The sequence below is a fragment of the Cibotium barometz genome, chromosome 5, assembly GCF_041138505.1.
Source record: "Cibotium barometz isolate CiBa-2024 chromosome 5, ASM4113850v1, whole genome shotgun sequence".
NCBI lineage: Eukaryota > Viridiplantae > Streptophyta > Polypodiopsida > Cyatheales > Cibotiaceae > Cibotium > Cibotium barometz.
In genome coordinates, this window is record NC_141050.1 from 36,129,665 (window position 1) to 36,148,687 (window position 19,023).

Here is a 19,023-nt window from a genome sequence, read left to right on the forward strand (position 1 = left end):
CTTTTAAAGAAACCATATATGCTAATCAAAAAAACATATTTTGCTTGAAGAACTCTTTTGTAATCAATTTAAAACAATTGTTATGCCTCCTCTTTTGATTTTAAATGTCTACATTTTTAAAATTTGACAATATGTAAAAATATTTGTATATTTTTTATTGTGATAATTCTAAAATGGAATCCAAACAATAAATTTAGAATTATTATTGAACATTCAGTCACATGATATTGACAATGCCATAGAATGCCAATGTAGTAGAATGTAGAAGGACACTTCCTTCAAAAAGGCAAGCAAGATTTTTGGCCTTCTTTACCAGAAAGGTGATAGTGGATTTGCTCTTCGTAAAAAATGAAGTGCTACCCTTCAAAAATGAGCCTCGACTGGGAGTGCTTAGTTCAGAAGGAGAAGTCAGAAGGAGAAGTCAGAAGGAGAAGTCAGACGCCTGAGATAAAAAAGAGGGACAGAACGCTAGAGGCTGAGGCGTCAAAGGGAAGGAGGGGAGGAGAAAGGAGACACATGAGGAGGAGAGAGCTTGGACGACTTGGCGGATGGCTCCCTCTAGCTCCACTAGGTGAAAATACCGCAATAAAAGGTGTCTTAAGACCTCATAATTGGCCTTTTATAGTGCATTTTAGGGCCCTAAACCACAGGCTTGCTTTGTCTAGGATGAATATTATAAACTTGATAAATCTTTCCCATGGCTCTATAAAATTGAATGATGCTAAATCTTGGATTTATAACACGTAGGCAAAATGATGAAGCGAGACGGTGAAGCACCTTACAATAGGATGGGTAGGCGAAACCATATTAACGCGCGAAGAAGTGGTTAATAGACAAGCCATGCAGTAGACAAATCTCATGTTTCTACAAGTACAAAGTATTACTATTATTTGTTTAACACGACCTCTGACGACACAGTAATTAAATCTTTTAGTATGTCCTTTTATTGATATAAGGAAAAAAATATTGAGTAATATTTTACCTTTCAAATGAAAAAATAGGGTCGCCCTTCAAATTTGAGGCCTGATCGGACACAAGCTCAGTTGAGAAGGATAAGTTCGACGCCTGAGATGGAAGAGAGGGACGGAAAGCTAGAGGCCGAGGCGTAGAAGGGTAGGAGGGGAGGGGAAAGGAGACACATGAGGAGGAGAGAGCTTGGACGACTAGGCGGATGGAGGGGCGAGAGAGGGGATCCAGGTGGCAGCATGCTAGGCCCAGCATGAGGACAAGCTCCATCTCCTTCGCATCATATGAAGCAAGGCGTTTGTCCGCTGCCTCTAGTAGGCAGCCCTCCTGGTGGAGCGCCCACAGCGAGCGCAGTACCTCAGTTGAAAGGGGGCGCCCAATCGCCAGCTCTACCGCCACCGCCCCAAAGCTATATAAGTCAGACTCTTTGGTCACCATCCCTGTCTGCACGCATTCGGGCGCCATGTACCCTGGTGTGCCGGCGATTGTTCTGGTCTCTGCGGCGTCGCTGCCGTTACCGCCCTCGATCAACCTTGCCAAGCCAAAATCGCCCAGTCTAGCATTGAAGTCAGCGTCTAACATCAAGTTACTGGGCTTGATATCTCTGTGAACTACAACCATCTCCCACTCTTCATGTAGGTAGAGCAGCCCAGCAGCCAACCCCTTGAGGACATGGTACCTCCTCTCCCACTCCAGCAACTTATGTCCGCCTTCACTTTTGAGCCACTTGTCCAGGCTTCCGTTGGGCATGTATTCGGACACCAGCAGCAGCTTCCCTCTCCGGCGGTCGTGGCACCACCCCACAAGCTGCACCAGGTTCTTGTGCCGTAATCTTCCTATGATGGTTACCTCTGCTATGAACTCCCGCTCGCCCTGCTTCGACCGCTGCGATAGGCATTTCACGGCCACTGCAGACATATCTGATGGCAATGCCCCCCTGTAGACCGCGCCGAAGCCACCTTCTCCCAGAAGACAATCGGCGCTGAAGCCGTTAGTGGCTTTCCTCAGCTCCCTGTAGGTGAACTTGCGGGGACCGTAGTTTAGATTGGCCCAATTCTGCAAGAGATCAGATCTCCTCCTCTTTCTTGCCACCAGGGTAAGCACAATCACGACAAGTAGCAAACCTATCAGGGCTACGCCGCCGACGATCAACCCGGCAAGAAGGGCACCGCTTATAGCGGGGGAGACAGGGAGTCCCGCGGAAGTGAAATTCCACTTGAGAACACAGTGGGTTTCTAAAGCACTCCCGGTAGAAGCTGAGAAACCCACAAAGATCATTTCTGGGAGATGCTGGCGAAGGTTGATTTGGAACTGAGAGATCACTGGGCGGACTGGCTTGGGTCCTTCATTAGCTAGGTACACATCAAGCATTTGGCCATGTCCGTCGTAGTCGATCCAGACGCTAGTATTGGTGCCCGTGCTTGTGACGTTGCGGTCGAGGAAGACATTGTGAGGGGTGAGAGATTCGTTAAGGATGGAAACTATGCTGCTGATGTCGATGCCCACATGATTACTATCCGGATCAAAGATGTCCTTGAAGGTATCGAATTCTACCGCCACAAGCCTCGGCATGCTATCGGCGCCTCCGCCAGTAGTTGCATTTAGGCTCTCATTGAAGAGACCAAGCCACTTCCCGTAGCCGTTGTCAACCTGTGTTTCGTTCGCCCTATGCGAGCTCAAGAAAAATGCCATGCCGCCGCCGGTGGTGGCGACACCACCGTTCCCTATTGGCCCCATGTTCAGCAGAAAGGAGGTGTTGAACGATGCTGTGTAGTTGTAATTGGGATCCCAAATCCGCAGAGATTTGTAGTATGTGATTTGTCCAGAGGTGTTGTAGACTGCCGTGGAGCCCAAGCCCGTGTCGTAAGTCACTTGCAGTGCACCAAGCTGAGTACCAGAGCTATTTGCAGAGAAGTCCAAAGGCGACATGTCGCTTTGTGAGAAACTGTCGAAAGAGAAGGTGAGGCCTTGCGACCGGCAGCTGGCGAGGCAAGACAGCCAGAGAATAAGAAAGAACGTTAATGATTGGCGCAGGAAGGAGCTGAGGGCAGGCGGGGTAGCCATTAAAGATGACAGGAGCGAGCTGAAGCCAGGCGGAGTAGCCATTAGAGGTGCGAAGCGTACATGGCTCTATAGAGCAAAGCAGAGCGACTTTTGTAGAACGTGGAAGGAGGTTTCCTCGTGGTTGGGAAGCTGGGCTAGGGTGTGAAAGTCTTCCTCACTTCCGGTTCGACGGAGTCTTCCTTACGTGCACGACGTCCCATTATCTCTCAACCTCGGTCTCTAAAATTTGAAGCCTTCAAGCCCTACAGAGAAGGCTTTAGGGAAGGCCTCTTAAAAAACAAATAAGACCACTATTTTGAAGCCTTCAAGCCCTACAGAGAAGGCTTTAGAGAAGGCCTCTTAAAAAACAAATAAGACCACTATTTTGAAAGAAAAAAAAAGCTAAATTTTACAAGAAATATATACATATTTATTTAAATTTTGAAGGTCAAGCTAGTTTTATGGCCTTCAAATTGAAGGGTAAGGTAGGCCTCCAAATTTCAGCCATGATCCAGGCCTTTCTCATTCACCAGTCACTCAGTGTAGCACAAAGTCTCATTCACCAGTCACTCAGTGTAGCACTAAGTATCTTTACATTGCCTTCAAACAACCACAAAAGTTAGAACACTCTTTACAATGCCTTGAACAACTATCTTGCATATCACTATTACTTTTCTTTGGAAAAAAAGGAACGTAAATCTTTCATCTCATCATGTTATCTTAATCTTATAAATAGTAAATTCACTATCATCACATTATAAGTCAATATTAGGTAATTTGGAAAAAATCTCACATTTTGGGAATCAATTACTCCATATAGTTTTGGACATATCTTAAACATACTAACTCCAAATTTGTCGGAGGTCATAGGTTTAGATTCTACTCTTCAAGATCTTTCCGATGATATGTCACATGAGGGGGTTTTGACAAACTTTTGGACAAGTTCACCATGCTCCCATTTTTCAAATGGGAATGGGATTTTTCCCAAATTATCTAATATGGTGTTTTACGGCTTTTAATGGATCCTTTTGGGCTACTTACTAGGAATGATAGTTTCTCTTTGATTAAGCTACACATGCTCGATTCTAAAACTTAGGTTAATATATTGAAACTCACACACTTTATCACTAAGCTACACATTCTTTGTTATAACACTTGCCTAGTGTAGATATAGAATGTTTTCATTGGTATGGGCTTATGCATGACATTGTAAGGAGTAGAGAGACTCATTCAACCAAGGGTGGTTTTGTCAAATGTGATGTCCATCATGAGCTATGACACGATGCTCCTTATTTATATTTTTATTATTATTTTATATCACGTTTAATATTTCTTGTGCTATATTGTAAACAATGGGGGCAAGTGGTTTGTATTTTTTTAATATTATTCTACTTTGAATGTTGTGGCAAAATGTCATGTGTAATTTAATGATAATTCAAAACTTGTTTGTTACTACATATAGTGGTTATTTTTTAAAATATATTTCCTTTGATCATTGTTTCCTACTATATTTATGGACTATGATAATTTTTTTGTTGCAATACACATAATGCCTCATTTTTACTCTATACTAGTGAGACAAGATGATTATTACAAAGGAAGCCACCCATTTTGCAAAAGTGATAGAAGTAGGATTGGCACCTGCATCCATATTTTATAGACATGAATAGGTTTCACAACCTCAACATCTAATTAAGAATTTTACAAATATATATAAGCTTTATTTTGTCTTTCTATTGGTAATATATTTTGTAGCACATGGATTTGATTCTGTATAAAACTTTTTAATAAAATCCAATAGTACATTTGCTACATCACACAACGTTCTTGATTCTTTTAATTTGGTAATATGACATAAAAGTGTCATGGGAGACTCTTAGGTCACTCTTATGTCTTATTAAGTAGCTATATATATTTGAGGAATTTATGGAAGTGATATATGAGAATTTTTCACAGGCTATATATTTCATCTTCTTTCATGACATGCACTTCATCGTAAAATTACACCATGGTTAGGTTTGATTTCTAGGATGAGAGTTATGAGAAACTCTACTCCTATTACCTACATTCTTGGTAACAAAAACAAGGTCATAAAGAGTAAAAGTAGGGTGGGAGAGGTGTAGAGGGTTTAATTCATAACTATTTTAAACCACTTAGATCAAAATAAATCTTACATTCACCTTAAAATGTGGAGGATTTCGAAATGTAGTGAGATGTACTACCTCAACTTTCTCCATGGACGTCAATATGAGAGCAAAGTAATGACCTTCCTTTCACAATTTGTTTCCCTCCTACTGATACACTCAATCCAAGTTCTATCTTCAAACTTCAATATGAGAGCGAACTAATGACCTTCCTTTCACAATTTGTTTCCCTCCTACTGACACACTCAATCCAAGTTCTATCTTCATAAATGGAATTGTATCTTCATGTTGGGTGTGGTAAAAGCTTTTTAGAGTCTAATGTGCTGGAGGTTCATTCTAGTAGCATATTTTGGATGTACCTTGGGAAAAAACCAGGGCATGAAAGCTCTTAAGACATGGTTAGACTCTCATCCTTGCTTAAAAAAGTTTTTAGCCTATTTTGGAAAAGATACAAGGTTGTACATGATTTCTTGGATAGATATATAGTAATTAGTGTGCATATGTGCAAAGTATCCATTGTCACTTATGATCATGTATAAATTGAAGGTGATTAAAATGAAATGTAGTTTGAGTATTTCATTCTAATGTATGTGGTTTTAAATTCAAATTTTCATTCTAATATATGTGGTTTTTAATTCACATTAGGACCTCAATGGAAGGCTTCTTGGGCCCTTTTATTTGGCAGTTTAAGGAGTCAAACCTTTTCTCTTAAGAAGAAACGTTTTCTAATTAGAAGCTTCAAAACGGCTACTTTATTCAAATTTGAATTTTGGGGAGAAAATGGAATTTAAAATCTAGCGGACAAAACCATATCATGTAACATATCTATGGAAAGCTCTTGATGCGTAGATCAGGGATCTATAATCTCCGCTCAAATCGGAGCTTGTATGTAGAAGTTATGGAGGTCCGAAAATTGTAAAATTGCCTCCCCCCTTTTTGGGGGAAAAGTGCACCCTTTGACCACTCTTACACCTCTCTTACAAACCCAACATTTCAGTCCACATGGCAACCCCCCATTTGGCTATTCCTTAATCACCTTGATTAGGCTTGGGCAAATTAAAGGGCCCAAGAAGACCCCATTCACTTCCTAATGATTTGTCATTCTAATGTATATGTTTTTTGATTCTATTGTTTTTTTTTGATTCTAATGTATGTGGTTTTAAATTCACTTTATCATTCTAACGTACATGGTTCTTCATTCTAATGTTTATGGTTTTCATTATAATGTAGTGTTTTTTCATTCTAATGTATATGATTTTTTATTGTTTATATTATTTATGTCGGATCGTCTTTTAGTGGAGATGACATTGGTATTTCTTCAAGCTTGGAGTGGAGCTTATTTACATAGTGTGACCTTTCCTAGAGTGATCACTATGTGATAAACCCATGTATTATGTGCATTCAAGGGGTAATTAAGAAACCTCTTATCTATGAAATTTCTTACTCTAGAGATATAACTTTAGAGGTATACCCCCTCTGTACATTTTAAAATGATAAAAATAGCATTTTTATGTTTAATGTTTCTTTATTTAATTGAAAACCCCCTTATAAAGGTATATAAATATGTAACCCCAATATAAAACTCTTATGTTAACAAACTCACATGCTACCTTGTCCCTCAAGTTTTGGAATGATCATTAAACTATGTTATCCCAATTTCATGTCACGGTTGTAATCCCATCATATCTTTTTATATATAATAAGTTCTTTTCAAAAGTAAAGACTTTACAATTCTAGTATGGCTTATGGAATTCAAATTGATTATATTATTATAAATTTTACATTTGTATTCATGCATAATTATCTTTGAACTACTTATGAAAAACTTCGTTTAGGACTTTGAAGTATCCATACATGTATGCAAATGTAGAGTTAGAAGTTCTACAATTTACTTACTGCACATGTTGACATGAAAGCATTTACTGAACTTGTTTGAGACTCCAATGAATTTAGTGCCTCCAAGTCAAAAGATATTTTTTTACTAGGCAGTATATGTTGATCTTTTATATCAAACATAAGTAGCATGATGGTACTCCACCATTTGTTAAGAAAGGCATATATGCCTTACTAAGCCCTTTATCCAAAGCCAATATTTTTCATGCACTGTGCTTATGTTCATGTATATTATGCATCTTGAAGGAGATATTTACATTTGAGAAAGGTTCAAAAAGCCTTAAACCTTTTAACATTATTACATCATGTTAGTTTACCAAACTAGTGTAGTTAATTTTTCTTTATAATATGATGACATATAATTTTGCCTCAAAAAATGTGAATAAAACATAATTGATAATATTTTTTTTGGTCATGCCTATAGTACTATGCATTTGTGGGACCACCCCAACCTAGCCTCAAAAGGATTATAGTGAGCCATAGCTTCATTTAGTGCTTGTGTTGTCCTCTAAGTTTTTTTATTTCATCAATAAAAGCACGCATCTACTTCATCCAAATGCACCAAGAGATTTTTAAAAGATGCAAGCTTGAGTTGTGACCGTAAAGATCTATTGCACAAGAGGTATCCTGAGGTATATTGTAAATGTTCTTATATATTTTAAGTTGTGGATGTGTATATAATTATGAACCTTAGCCTTAGGAATTACTTTTATCAACACTATGGCCATAAGAAATGGTTTATTTTAGAGACTTAACTTTCCAAGGTTCATCAACCTTAGCTTTACATTTGACTATTATGACATTTTAGAGGTATCTACTCAATGATCAGTTAGCACAAGGGGAGATTCACTTTATCTCCGGACTCCTCCTATATAATTTCACCACATGTAAAATAAATCTTAGAGTTATAATTATGGCATCTAGAGCTCAACTGTATAGCTATAACACATTTCTATATATATATATATATATAATAAAAAATAATTTTTTTTTTTGTAGGTAACACACACCACTTATCCTTACCTTTTTCTTTGATCTTATGTTTCTTACCCACCTCTTCTTTCTTGCTTGCCCTCAAAGAAATCCTTTACTTACATTCTCCTTAATAGCATATTTTCCTTTCTAGAAATCTAATTTTGCTTTATCCTCTTTTCGCACAGCTCTCCCTTTGAAGCACCACAATCCTTGGAAAAGTGTTAGAGTACTTTCCCATAGTGGAAGTGAGCTTGTGCAAAGGATTTACATTTTAGCTTTACCTTCATTTGATCATATTGACCCAATTGAATTACCATGGCTCTAAAGAGGAAAACAACAAGCAGAGCGACTTTCTCAAACATGGAGGGAGGGAGGGAGACTAAAAGGGTTTCCTCATGGTTCTATCTGAGGTAAATGGGACTAGTGCTATAAAAAAAATGGCATTCAAGTGTATTTGTACCAGCCATAATCAAGAAAAATTGGCTGAGATTTTAAGTAACCCTTATTTTTTGGAAATGTTTTTCATATATTTTAGCTGTAGATATTTTGAAAACAAAAAATGGATAGATTTAAGAGTTTCCCTTATTTTTATTGGTTGAAAAATATGTTTTTTTGCACTAAATGGGACTTGAAGCTAGGGAGGTGATGCTTTGTCATCTTGCATGCAAGTCTTTCTCACTTTTGGTTTGACCTAGTCTTCCTCACATGCATGATGGGCCCATTGCTTGACCCATTATCTCTCACCCTTGCCCTCAAGAGTTGAGGCCAGTGCTAAAATTTGAAGCCTTCAAGGACATCAAAGCACTTTAAACCTTCTGGAGAAGGCCTCTTTAAATTTGAAGCCTAAAAGGACATCAAAGCCCTTCAAACCTTCTAGATAAGTTTTTTGTTATTCGAGCCGAGGTCAGAGATGAGCATGCTCGTCTCTGAGACTCGCTTCTAAATAAGTATGCTTCAAACATTCTAGAGAAGGCCTCTTAAAAAATAAATAAGGCCACTTTTTAAAAAAAATATACACAAACATAGACATGTTTGCTATAATTTTGAAGGTTGAGATAGTTTTATGGCCTTCAAATTGAAGGCTAAAGTAGGCCTCCAAATTTAAGCTTTGGTTGAGGCCTTTCACATTCACTCAGTCAGTGCTTTCTTACTCACACATGGAAGTCTTTTTACAGTTCCGTTAAATAACCATGGAAGTTGGAATACTCTTTGCAATGCCTCAAAAAACTATCTTTCAAATATCTATTACTTTTCTTTGGGAAAAAAAGTCACATAAATCTTTCATGTCATTATGCTTCATTGATAACCATCACGTGTGATGGTTCTTAATGGCTCCTTTTTGGCTGCCTAGCAACGTTAGTTTCTCTTTGATTGTTGTAAGGATTTTTCACATGGTATTTTTTGCATCTTCTTCCATGACATGCACTTCATAGTGTGAACACACCATTGTTAGGTTTGATATCCAGGATGAGAGTTATGAAAAATCTAGTACTCCTATAACCTACGCTACTTGGTAACAAAAACAAGGTCCTAAAGAATGTAAAAGTAGGGTTAGAGAGGTGTAAAGGGTTTAATTCATAAAAATTTTAAACTACTTAGAACAAAATCAACCTTACATTATCCAAGGCCTCTCATGCACCATAAAATGTGGAGGATTTGAAACTATAGTGAACCGTACTACCTTAACTTTCTCCATGTACTTTAAGATGAGAGGAAGCACACTCAAATCCAAGTTCTATCTTTATAAATGGAATTGTATCTTCATGTTAGGTGTGGTAAAATATTTTTAGAGCCTAGTGTGGAGGTTCTAGTAGCATATTTTGTATGTGCCTTAAAAACACTAGGGCATGGAAGCTCCTAAGAAATGGTTGCATACATACACAATTATGGACTTTCATCCTTGATTAATAAAAGTCCATAATTAAAAAAGTTCTCAAAGGAGATGCAAGGTTGCACATAATTCATTGGATATATTTATAACCATTTGTGAAAACTCACATATGGTTAAAAATCTATCCAATAAATTATGTGCAACCTTGCATCTCCTTTGAGAACTTTATTAATCAAGGATGAAAGTCCATAATTGTGTATGTATGTAACCATTTTTTAGGAGCTTCTATGCCCTAGTGTTTGGATGTACCGAACTTTATTAACCAAGGATGAAAGTCCATAATTGTGTATGTATGCAACCATTTCTTGGAAGCTTCCATGCCCTATTGTTTCTCAAGGTACATCCAAACACTAGGGCATAGAAGCTCCTAAAAAATGGTTACATACATACACAATTATGGACTTTCATCCTTGATAGTTCTCAAAGGAGATGCAAGTTCTACATAATTTATTGGATATATTTTTAGCCATATGTACAAATGTACATGGTTCTTCATTCTAAAGTATATGGTTTTCATTATAATGTATTAGGTTTTTATTCTTATGTATATGATTTTTTATTTTTTATATTATTTATGTCGGATCATCTTTTAGTGGACATGACCTTGGTATTTCTTTGAGCTTGGAGTGGAACTTATTTGCATAGTGTCGAACTTTCCTAGGGTGCTCACTATGTGATAAACCCATGTATCACGTATTTCAAGGGGTAATTACTCTAGAGATATAACTTTAGGCGAAGGTCCCCCTTTATACATTTTAAGATGATAAAAGTAGTCCTTTTGTATTTAATTTTTCCTTATTTATTTAAAAAACCCATTATAAAGGTATCTTTATGTAACCCCAATATAAAACTCTTATGTTGATGAACTCACATGCTATCTTACATATTTTTCACAAACCACTATTACACTTACACACAATACGGTATCCCTCAAGTTTTGGAAGGATCATTAAACTAAGTTATTCCCATTTCATGTGAGGGTTACAATCTCATCATCTTTATATATATATATATATATAAGTTGTTTTCAAAACCAAAGACTTTACAATTCTAGTATGGTTTATGGACTTCAAATTCATTATCCCCACTAGATGTGATATGAATATTTTTCATTGCTATATAATATTTTAGACTAATTATTATATTTGACATTTGTATTCATGCATAACTATCTTTGAAATAGTTATGAAAAACTTTGTTTAGGACTTTGAAATATCCTCACGTGTATGCAAATGTAGATTTAGAAGGTCCACATTTACTTATTACACATGTAAGTATTCATTGAACCACATTTACTTACTACACATGTTGACATGTATGCATTCATTGAACTCGTTTGATGCTAGTACCTCCAAGTTAGAAGATATAATTTTTTTGGGCACTAGATGTTGATCTTATATATCAAACATAGGTGGCATGGTGGTACACCATGCCACCTATGGTGGTACACCACCATTTGTTAAGAAAGACTTATATGCCTTATTGATCCCATTACTCAAAGCCACTATTTTTCAAGTCTTCCTTAGCAAATGTTAGTACTCCACCATGAGAAAGACTTGAAAATTATTATCTTTGAATATTGGGCTCAACAAGGCATATAAGTATTTCTTACTCCACCATTTGTTAAGAAAGACTTGAAAAATATTGGCTTTGAATAATTGGCTCAATAAGGCATATAAGTATTTCTTAACAAATTATTGAGCCCTTTATTCAAATCCAATATTTTTCATGTGTGGTCAATGTCATGCATATTATGCATCTTTAAGGAGATATTTACATTCGAGAAAGGTTTAAGAAGCCATAAAATTTTTAACATTGTTACATTATGTTAGTTTACCAAACTAGTGTAGTCAATTTTTCTTATGTAATATCACATATAATGCCACCTCAAAAAAGTTGAATAGAACATAACACACAATAATTGGTCTTATTATGCATTTGTGGGACCAGTTGGGGGACTACCCTAACCTAGCCTCAAAAGCATTATAGTAAGACAGATTCATTTAGTAGAAGATTCATATTAGTGCTTGTGTTGTCCTCCAAGTTTTTTTAATATTAGTCATTTTATTTCATCAATAAAAGCACTCATATATCTCATCTAGATGCACTGAGAGACTTTGAAAAGATGCAAGCTTGAGTTATGGTCTAAAAGATCTATTGTAAGAGGTATCATGAGGTAGATTATAAATGTTCTTATCTAGTAGCCATTGAACTTATTTCTTATGAACCCCTACTAGCATGTAGAAATTTTACTCTGACTATCCAAACTAGTGATATGGGACACACAACAATTGACTACCTTAATGCAAATAGTATTGGCAAGATCCTACAAACTGTAGGATATTAATGGCTTAAGGAGAATTCCTCTTGATGTTAAGACCCCCACAAAGTGGCTGAATGCCCCATAAAGGCAACTATAGAAGTGGTATCAAAAAATATGTCGCCCTTTGATAGTTGGTGAATTAGGTGTGGCATTGATCTCTTCATCAGTGATTGCCTGCATATAAGCCCATAACTTCAAATCATATCAAACACCATAGAGATGCATCTATTACAAATACTCAGTAAGCCCATACTTTGTATACCCATACTGAAAACCAAAGAGATACATCTACTGCAAACACTCAACATGCCCATACATCTACTGCAAACACTCAACAAACCAAAGAGATACATCTACTGCAAACACTCAACATGCCCATACTTAGCATACATTGCAATCATCGTGAATTCTCAAACACTCGAGTCAAAATAGGAAGCATACCAAACCTTTGCATTCTTTTGTACTAAGCAAACTATACATATGCCTTTGTTGCTAACACCCTTTGTGAGTATGTATGGCAAGTGTGGGACTATTGACAAAAGAGAAGATGCGTTTAGCCTATCCTCTCATGGTGATGTCATGTGATGGACTAGAATGCTTGCAACATATGTAGTAGAGGACATATTAGAAAGGTAAAGAAACATGCATGGGAATCGGGATGATGGTGTACCTGAGAGCACAACAAAGATTAAACCTTGAAGATGCTAGCAGTGATGGTGCACATGCAGCCTGACTCCTAAGACTTGAGAGTGCTCTTCACAGCACTGAAGCGTGAGCAAACTTCAAACTCATGACTCGAGAGATCACCTACAACCAAAGACTCATGAGCATTTAAGCTATAGCATAATCAGCAAGTATTAGGGTTCCCAAGAATACTAATTGTAAACTAAAGCAAAGCAATAACTCACGGTGCCTCACCCTTCACCTTGTCTCTTCATTGTCTACAATGCTTTTATTCCAACCCACTATCCTTGACTTTCTTCTAGAGTCATCTTTATCCTTTTCTTTACTTGGCCTCTTTGGGTCCTGCTTCTTATTACCCCCATCTATTTCTTTGTTTCTTCTTGGTGGGCCAGTTTTTATCTTCATCAACAAGTCATCCAGGTCATTATGCTCATCCAATTCTAGGATGTCACGGTATACCACATGTTCTATGTCAAAAAAATATGCATTTGCTTCTCATTATTTGCTCCTCCATTTGCTTTCATATTCTTATATACAGCACCAAAAATAGTTTGGGAGGGTATGCCATGTACTTGAGCATATTGCAAAGCGCTTTCCCCTATCTACTAGCAATTAAATGTCCCTAGAGAATTGCTCGTCTTGGAAAGGGAAAGGGGGCTCTATGCATGTACACCCCAGCTTCCAGCATTATCTTTTGCACTTACTCTATCTTTTCCGGTAGTAGCATTGTCAAATAAGAAAAACCAATCTATGAAATTTGTTACAATGGGGTGTTTGTTTGTGGTATAGATATCCATGGTCTCCTACATGAGAGATGGACCCTTGAAAGATGAGCATTATCCATCAACACAACTACTTGTTTGTTGATGATCTCTAAACTAAGGAGAGGCAAAGGCATTTCTAGAGATATATTATGTTGAGTTTCTTATTGGTGTCCTCCTTTTGCTTCAGATAAGCATTAGCCTTGTCTAAGTAGCTCTATAACGTATCAACTTTTTGTGTTTCAACAAAAAGCAAGGCTTACTATTGAGTATAAGACTACATAAGTTGTTCATACTTCTTCTACATCAAGTCCGTTGCACTCTGAATGTGTTGAGTTTCTCGTTCTACTTGCTTATGGTTGCTTATGCTTCATGAAGCCATGCTTCATATTAGAATTATGAGCTTGCACCAACTTGAGAGTGCTATAGATTATCGATTCCATATAGGCATCTACCACCTTCAGCTCTAAAGTGGATGGGGCTACCTCCTCTATTAAGATTTTCCTAGGTTCTTTGGAAAGTATCTTGAACTAGCTAGACCATTGTGTTAGGATCACAATCGTGTCTTCTCTTGTCTATTGCAACATGGGAGTCCAAACTTCAAAGTTCATCTCTATGGTGGGTGTGCAAAGTATGTGCTTGCTGAGTATTTGCAATAGATGCATCTCTACAGTTTTTGATATGGTAACTATGGCAACATGGTATCCAAACTTTGAAGTTCATCTCTATGGTTTTTGATATGGTAACTCTGACAACATGGAAGTCCAAACTTCAAATTTCATCTCTATGGTTTTTGATATGTCCAAACATCGAAGTTCATCCCTATGGTCTTTTATATGGTAACTGTGGCAACATGGGAGTCTAAACTTTGAAGTTTAAATTCAAATTCATAGCCACGGGATAGAGCACGAACTGCAAAGGCTCACCAATCACAAATCAGTGCTCAAATCTTCAATCTTCGCTTGATTCTCATGTTTTGTGCTCAAGTTTTTTGTCTCAATTTGTTCTCTAAATTTGGAATCTCTTGCCCAACATGCTTCTAGTGGATTTGCTTCACAAGGTGAGCATGGCACTGGACATTTCCACTAATGTGCATGATTCACAAATTTCTAATTGAACTTTATGACTGTGTAATTCGGTAGTAGTTGATGGAGTATTGTTTACGCTTTTCTTTGATGGAATATGAGCTTAAATACATATAAGAATAGCTTTTTTCTACTTGCATTAACCAGCTAGCATCTTTTTATGGAGAAGACAAGGTGGGAGTGAATGGTGAAGTTTTGGAGGCATTGGTAAGTAGAGACCAAACAAAGAAAGAATATCACTACTTCAAGCTACAAGCTGTCAATGAGTGGAAGCAATGGAGGTTTAGAAACACGTGGGTTGCGATAGGGAGAAATGACACAATGAAAGAAAAGTACCCCATGCTACTACAGCTGGCAAAATTGTTGTGATTCAATGTTGTAGCACCACATCATGTGAGAGGGGATTTAGTGTTCAAAATAACATCAAGACTAAATTGACAAATCACTTAAGCACAAGAAATGTTGATGCTTTGATGCGCATATCAATTGAGGGATCAAGTTTGGCTGACTTTGATTTTCAAGTGGTGACATGTGGAAGACGGGGGCAAAGACAAGTCGGCACATTTTTGGACAGTAACGCAATAAGGTAAAGCCTTGAACTCACATCATGTTATCTCTTCTTAACTTATATATACTACTCAAATTATCATAAATGTATTTTTATTCTTTCTTTTTTAGGTTTTCAACAAATGCAGATAATGCCTCTCTTAGTGATCTACAATGATGTCTCTTTGTTGCGATTTGCTATGTTTGTTCAGGTTTTTTTTCCCTTTTAGTATTCTTGGAAATTATGTGTATGTATGTCTCTTTGAGTTAATTGTAATTTTGCTTGTTATGTGTTTACTTAGGTAAGATGTAAGACCTTTTCTCTTATAAACTCAAATAATTGTGTGGCCAATGGTGATCATATCTCATACTCAACTGTGATGAAAGGAGGATGAAAGTTGAGGGAGATTGGGAAGATTCTAATATTACAACATTCTCTCTCTCTCTCTCTCTCTCTCTCTCTCTCTCTCTCTCTCTCTCCCCTTTTGTAGTTTATTAAGCTTTCAAATTTATCTTTTTGTTCATCCCCATCTCTCTCTTTTTTTTCTCATAATAGAAGATATATTACCAAAAATTACTTTACAAATGGCCACATGGCCGCCATGTGATGTACTAGCTTTCCCTCACTAATTACTCCGAACCACAAGTGTATCTCAAAGTACCCTCGTCCAATATATAGTTGTGTCATTCTCCACCAAATGAGCTAACCACAAGGAAGAGACTTCCCACAATAGTAGCCCTATTATATGAACTATGTGAGTTGTAATACTAACTTTTGCATCAAATATGAAGGCATTCATAGTTAACCAGATATGCCACAAACTTGTCCACCTGAAAAATGAAAGAAAACTACATTTGAGAAAGGTTCAAGAAGCTGTAAACCTTTTAACATTATTACACCATGTTAGTTTACCAAGCTAGTGTAGTCAAATTTTCTTATATAATATGGTCACATATAATGTTGCATCAAAAATGTGAATAAAACATAAATGACAATAATTATTTGGTCATGTGTATAATCTTGTGCATTTGTGGGACCACCCCAACCTAGCCTCAAAAGGATTATAGTGAGACATAGCTTCATTTAGTGGAAGCTTCACATTAGTGCTTGTGTTGTCCTGTGAGTTTAGTTGTTTTATTTCATCAATAAAAGCACGCATCTACTTCATCCAGATGCACCAAGACATTTTTAAAAGATGCAAGCTTGAGTTGTGACCTTCAAGATGATCTGTTGTTGCACAAGAGGTATCCTGAGGTATATTGTAGATGTTCTTATACATTTTAAGTTGCGGATCCATGTATATATAATTATGAACCTTAGCCTTAGGAATTACTTTTTTTAGCTCTATTCCCATAAAAAATGGTTTGTTTTAGAGACTTACTTCACTTTCCAAGGTCCAACAACCTTAGAAGCATAAGCCTTACATTTGACTATTATGAAATTTTAGAGGTATCTACTCAATGATTAGTTATTAGCATAAGGAGTACACAAGGGGAGATTCACTTTATCTTCCCCTCCTCCTATAGATATAATTTTACCACATGTACAATAAAGCTTAGAGTTATAACTATGGCATCTAAAGATCAACTGCATAACTATAACACATTTCTCTCTCTCTCTCTCTCTCTCTCTCTCTCTCTCTCTCTATATATATATATATATATATATATATATATATATATATATATATATATCAAAAAATAAAAATGTTTCTTTTTTTAGGTAACACACTTGGACTTATCCTAACAACATATTTTCCTTTCTAGATGTGCTAAAAAAAACAAACATTCAAGGGTATTTGTACAAGCCACAATTAAGAAAAATTGACTGAGATTTTAAGTAGCCCTTATTTTAAGGAATTTTGTTTTTCATATATTTTATAAAGCTGGTGTATAATGTAGAGATCTCAAAAATAAAAACCGGATAGATTTAAGAGTTGCCCTTATTTTGAGTGGTTGAAAAATATGTTTTTTCCGATTACTAAATGTGGACTTGACGCTAGGGAGGTGATGCTTTGTCATCTTTCACGCAAGTCTTTCTCACTTTTGGTTGGACGTAGTCTTCCTCACCACATGCATGACACCCCATTTCTTGACCCATTATCTCTCACCCTCGGCCTTAAGAGTTGAGGCCAGTGCTAAAATTTGAAGACTTCAAAGACATCGAATCCCTTCAAACATTCTGGAGAAAGCCTCTTTAAAATTGAAGCCTTCAAGGACAAAGCCCTTCAAACCTTCTAGAGAAGGCTCCTTCAAACATTCTAGAGAAGGCCTCTTAAACATAAATAAGCCTTTGAATTGAAGGTTAATGTAGACCTCCAAATTTCAACCTTGGTCGAGGCCTTTCACATTCACTCACTCACTGCGTGCTCAATCACACATGGAAGTCTCTTTACAATGCCTTTAAACAATCACGAAAGTTGGAATGCTCTTTATAATGCCTCAAACAACTATATTTCAAATCTCTTACTTTTCTTTGGGAAAAAAAGGCGCATAAATCTTTCATGTCATTATGCTATATTAATCTTATAAATGATAAATTCATTGATCACCACCATCACGTGTGATGGTTCTTATTGTCTCCTTTTTGGCTGCCTAGCATTGTTAGTTTCTCTTTGATTGAAAAAAGGTTTTTTCCATTAAACGTTACACAAAATTTTCTTCTTATTCTATTAATGAATTACTTAGATTGAGGTGTTGAATTACCTTAGTTTTAGGGTGCAGGGCCATTGATTTTCTATGTACCTTATTCTATTAATGAATTACTAAGATTGAGGTGTTAGATTACCTTAGTTTTAGGGTGCACGGCCATTGATTTTCTATGTACCTTTGCCAAGCTTCCCACCTTTATTTAAAAAGTAAGAAAAATAGGATTCTAAACCTCACTTCAGGGTTGTTGCAAGATCAGGGTGTCCAGTTTTATCCAGTTTATGCTGGACTGGGACAATGCTTGGAGAGCAATTTTTGGGAGGCAAGGTACTTAAAATGAGATCAAGCAAATAATAGAAAATATGCTTGCCCTTAAATTAACCCAATATAACTTAAATTAATATAAATCAGTCTAATTAATCAAAATTAATCAAAAATATGATGAAATGGTAAACAAATGATCTTTCCATACTTAGAGTGATCCAATTTATTTTTCCATAGATGCACCATTACAAGTACACTAGTCCCTATAGGTATTAGATGATTCACATCAAAAATGTAATTTTACTAATTAGATTATTAATATTTACAGGCCTTCTGATAGTCTGTAAGAATTTTGAAAAAGAGATCATTAAAAATCCAACCATTGGATTTGTAATTTTTACTAACCACCACATTATACTAATGTCTCATTATCTATCCACTCTTTTGATCTACAAGATTGAGGATTTTAAGTGGTAGCTATTGTGGGTACAAAAAGTGGCATATATTATAACACTTTAAAGACCTTGAAATATTTAAAGAAAATAGACAAATATCTTAAAATTTTCTCGAAAAATCAAGTTAAGCTCCATATTATGTGAAGATCTAAGGTACAAAGTGGGAATCTCATATGAGTTTATATGTAAAAGATATTAGCATTTTATGGAATCAGTTCAAATTTGGGACAGGGTGTATACATGGACTTTGTACCTAAGAAAATGAGGACTTTTAACTATCTAATGCTTAATCAAATTATGCAACTATATTCTCAACTTTGAATATGATGTTCCAACAAAAGAAC

At 36.5% G+C, this 19,023-nt stretch overlaps 1 protein-coding gene across 1 annotated transcript; it reads right to left on the bottom strand.

Annotated features, from left to right (window-relative positions):
• Nucleotides 1-566: 566 nt before the first annotated feature.
• LOC147638431 (putative L-type lectin-domain containing receptor kinase S.5) lies at nucleotides 567-3,140 on the bottom strand. The gene has a single exon (XM_086795639.1). It carries the CDS (start codon nucleotides 3,070-3,072, stop codon nucleotides 979-981), a length of 2,094 nt encoding a protein of 697 aa, XP_086651765.1. The 5' UTR covers nucleotides 3,073-3,140; the 3' UTR covers nucleotides 567-978.
• Nucleotides 3,141-19,023: the final 15,883 nt, after the last annotated feature.